Source organism: Rutidosis leptorrhynchoides, chromosome 10 (assembly GCF_046630445.1).
Source record: "Rutidosis leptorrhynchoides isolate AG116_Rl617_1_P2 chromosome 10, CSIRO_AGI_Rlap_v1, whole genome shotgun sequence".
In the NCBI taxonomy this organism is placed as follows: domain Eukaryota; kingdom Viridiplantae; phylum Streptophyta; class Magnoliopsida; order Asterales; family Asteraceae; genus Rutidosis; species Rutidosis leptorrhynchoides.
The window spans coordinates 206,427,760-206,432,282 of record NC_092342.1 but is presented as its reverse complement, the minus strand read 5'-3'; the positions used below and the strand labels follow the sequence as shown (position 1 = coordinate 206,432,282).

At 39.0% G+C, this 4,523-nt stretch overlaps 1 protein-coding gene across 1 annotated transcript; it reads left to right on the top strand.

The window, feature by feature from the left end:
* The first annotated feature begins 1,407 nt into the window (after positions 1-1,407).
* LOC139870770 (uncharacterized) lies at positions 1,408-2,103 on the top strand. Its single transcript, XM_071858546.1, has one exon. It carries the CDS (start codon positions 1,408-1,410, stop codon positions 2,101-2,103), a length of 696 nt encoding a protein of 231 aa, XP_071714647.1.
* The last annotated feature ends 2,420 nt before the right edge of the window (positions 2,104-4,523 follow it).

Here is a 4,523-nt window from a genome sequence, read left to right as displayed (position 1 = left end):
CTTTGGTGAGATGATGTGCAGTACAGGTTAAAGATGACTGACGGACAACAGAATGTTCATGCTCCCCCGACCCCTGGTATCTTCAGAGCTCCGACAGGGGGTGAAATCTCAGATGAAGTTCAAGGAGAATACATCCAGAGATTGGAAAGTGAGCTACAGGAAACTCGAGAAAAGATTACAGAACTAGAAAATACTCTTTCTGCACGTACCCTAGGGGCAAATGTGGAACCGCCACCTCCTGGTTTTCCATTTCCCCAACATGGGCCTGCACCCACTGGGAGTTCATCTAATCAACAACAACAGTACCAGTTTCAATTACCTCCTCAAATCCAAACACCACAGCCTAACCAGATACCCCTCCAAACTGGAAATCAATATACTAACCAGTTTATGTACACTTACCCATTACAAATGATACCGCAACCAGTTGCTGAAACCCGAAAGAAATGTACATTCAAACAATTCATGGATTTTAAACCCCCAGAGTATTTTGGAAGTACAAACCCGACAGACACCTTAGATTGGCTGAGCGAAGTGGATCGAGCATTGGATGCTTGTCATTGCGAACCTGAATTGCGTGTTACTTATGCAAGCCGACTTCTAAAAAAGAAAGCAATGGGCTGATGGGATTCTTTGACCGCCCAAGTGCCCAAAGAACAATTAAACCAAGTGACGTGGGAACAATTTTCAGCAAAGGTATGCGAGAAATATTGTACTCCTTACGAAATCTCCAAAATGAAGCGCGAGTTTATGAATTTAAGAATGACTGAGCATATGTCAATTGATGAAGTGATCGAAAAGTACACAGACAAACTCCACTTTGTACAACAATGGCTTCCTGACGAATAATCCAGAATTGATCAGTTTGTTGATATGATTCTGCCTGAGTACCGATTAATGGTGAGATTAGCAACAACATTGCCTCAAGTGTTTGCGATGGCAAGAATGGTGGAAGGAGACGTCAAAGCCACCAAGAGTAAACAGAGAGAGCAGGTGTCACAACCAAAACAAGTGACAAGCCAGACGAGCCAAATGAGTAGTAAATCTAGAAGATCTCATGGTAACCAACAAAGAGGTAGGATTACCCAAAGTAGCAGTAGTAATTTAAGTCAGAAAACGTGGTGCAATGTGTGTAGGTCAACACACGCTGGACCCTGTACAGAGTCGATAAAAAGGTATATAAGGTGTGGAGCGATGGGTCATGATGTTCAAGTTTGTTCATTTCGAGAAAATGTTTGTTGGAATTGCAAAAAACCGGGTCATAGATCAGCTGATTGTCCTTCTGCAAGGCGAGTGAGCTCTGGGGTAAGGGCAGGAGCAAGAACAATGTCAGTCGGAGGATCATCTACTTCTTCAATGGGACAGAAGTGAAAGAATCCTCCACCACCTGAAGCAAGAGCCTTTCAAATGTTGGTTGATATAGCTACTGAAACTAACAATGCGATTACCGGTATGTTTCTGATAAATTCTTCGCCGGCTCGTATGTTATTTGATTGTGGAGTAAATCGCTCTTTTATGTCTGTTACACTATGTGATAAGTTGAAATTGCATATCAACGTATTATCTGAACCTTTAAGAATAGAAGTGGGTGATGGTAGAACGGTTCCAGTCACAACCTCTATGTCTGGAGTAACCATTGAAATAGATGAGAATGAATTCCCTATGACTTGTCTTGTTATGCCTATACCAAGCTTTGATGTCGTATTAGGTATGGGTTGGTTAGGCCGCCATAAGGTAAGTATAAAATGTGATAAGAAATTAATTCATTTTCCTTTGGCCGATGGGACACGGGCTGTGGCCCGAGGTGACCGGGGCGGGTTTAATTGTCCATTAATTTCGATGATGAAAGCTAAGAAATCATTAGCTAAGGGGTGTGATTCGTTTCTAGCATATGTGATCGATGCAAAGAAAGAGAAGAAATCCGTGTTCGATATCCCGTTAGTGTCCGAATTCCTAGAAGTCTTCCTAGATGAATTGCCGGGTTTACCGCCAATTAGGGAAGTAGAATATAAAATTGACTTGTTGCCGGTATCCACACCAGTTGATAAAGCTCCGTATCGATTAGCACCATCCGAGATTCATGATATGATGTCACAAATTTAGGAGTTGCTAGATCGTGGGTTTATTCGGCCAAGTTCTTCGCCATGGAGTGCACCAGTGTTGTTCATAAAGAAGAAAGACGGAACTCTCCGTATGTGCCTTGATTACAGAGAACTAAATAAAAGGAAGGTGAAGAACAAGTACCCGTTGTTGGGATTTAACAAGTTTCATAATACTTATAATCATTCAAGAAATAAGATTTGCGGAAGCGTATAAATTACCATTTTAAAACTTGTAACTCTTTAACCATTTAAAGTTAAATCCCAAATAGGATCAAGTTGTGAAACATACTTACAAACTAAGAGTGGGTTTAGAGATTATACCTCCTCAAGCTAGTTGAGGGTTGTTTTCAAAGTTGCAAGATGATGATGAAGATGATGAACAATAGAGCTTCTAACTTGAAGCCTCAAGCAAGTAATACCCACAAGCAATAACCCCAACACCTTTGTAATTAGTTAGGATTTGTTTTACACTTGATATTGGCTTGCAAAACTAAATTTTAGAACCCCTTTGAACACAAAAAGGCCACATCAGTCAGCTCCTTTGGAGCAGTATTATGTGCAGTTTTTTGCTTCTTTTTGATGTGTATTCACTCCACAAAAGAGTCAAGTCTTGGTGCACCTTGTTAAGCATGCACTAGAGAATATATGTATCAAAAGTAACAAGAATCAACAAGCATGGGACTTGTCTTAGAGTCCCAAAAACTGCCCATCCATCCATTATTTTATAACAAGAATATTTTATAAAACTTGTTACAAGTTTTATAAAACTTGTATAAAATAAAATGTATTTGTTACTTGCAATAATTTTATAAACCATTTTATAAAATATAACATAACATAATTATTTAAACCTATAAATAATTAAATCCACATCATATATAAATTATCCAAATAATTTATCTCAAGTGATTATGATTTAGAAAACCGATTTTCTAAAGTTCAAGTGTCGCGTATTTATTTAACAATCCAACCGTTTAAATAAATACATATAAAGTGTTGGTAAGCTTGTTATTGGGTATGACCCAACTTGGATCATAACATAGTGGCCACATTAATTTAATATGTCTCTCGGGCATATGAAATACCTTCAATCTCCCACTTGCACGAGAAACATAAGAAATTAATGCAAGTGATGGATACCACCTAACGACCGTCCATCACCCCCAATATGTTATGACTTTTGCCATTCAATAACATCATCCCTTTCGAGTTCCCATCTCGAATATGAATAGGTGAATCTTTCATCACATCCTTTCGTCCTAGATGTCATGTTAAATCCAAAAGACATAGAGTGATCACTCTCTTCTAGATTTAACTTTACCAGGCCTTAGACATCTGACTCTCAACGAATAAGAGGGACAAATTCCATCTTGACTACATATGTCCTAGACATGCACTATGCATTATACCTGAGCTCTTCCTTATGAACTACCATATTTTAGAATAGTGAAGGAAAGAATCAAGGCACAATACTTAGTGAATGTTCGAACCCAATATGTATCTCAGGTCAGAGGATACAATGATATTCGCCTTTACTCAAGATTACATGTGATCAACCACAAAGGCTCCATTTAGTAAGTCTTGAGGGCGGGTCTTCCAATATTTGTATCCCACAAATATCTATGAACCTTGGTTGCAACCTTGCACCACATTCATCCCGTGAATGTATACCAATCCGAGTTCATAATAGTCTAAACCTCACATTTGCTCCCACAAATGTGATCGACTACGGAATTTAGAATAATTACTTATTCATGGATAAAATATGCAAAATAGGAACATAACTCAAAATAAATTAATACCATAATTATATTAATGAGTTTGAACAATTTCGTTCCGTTACAATACTTAAAACAGATCATGACCAATCACTAGAATATCGAAGCCCTAATGCACTAACATGCCCTTGATGTTTTGCACCATGTAAGAGCTTCGTGAGTGGATCCGCTATATTTAGATCTGTGTGAACTTTGCGAATACATATCTTTCCTTTTTCAACTTCATCCCTTATGTAGTTGAATCTCCGCTCAATGTGACGGGTCTTTTGGTGAGCACGAGGTTCCTTGATTTGAGCAATCGCACCCTCGTTGTCACAAAAGATCTCAAGAGGGTCCTAAATGGAAGGGACTACTCCTAAGTCGTCGATGAATTTCTTCATCCATGCAGCTTCCTGAGCTGCCAATGATGCGGCGATGTACTCCGACTCTGTAGTGGATAATGCAACAACATCCTGTTTTGAACTCTTCCAAGAGACCGCACCTCCATTTAATGTGAAGACATAACCGAATTGTGATCGAGAATCATCACGATCAGTTTGGAAACTCGCATCCATGTAACCTTTCACAGCGAGCTCCTCCTCACCAGACCCATATATTAGAAACATATCCTTAGTCCTCCTAAGGTATTTCAATATACTTTTAA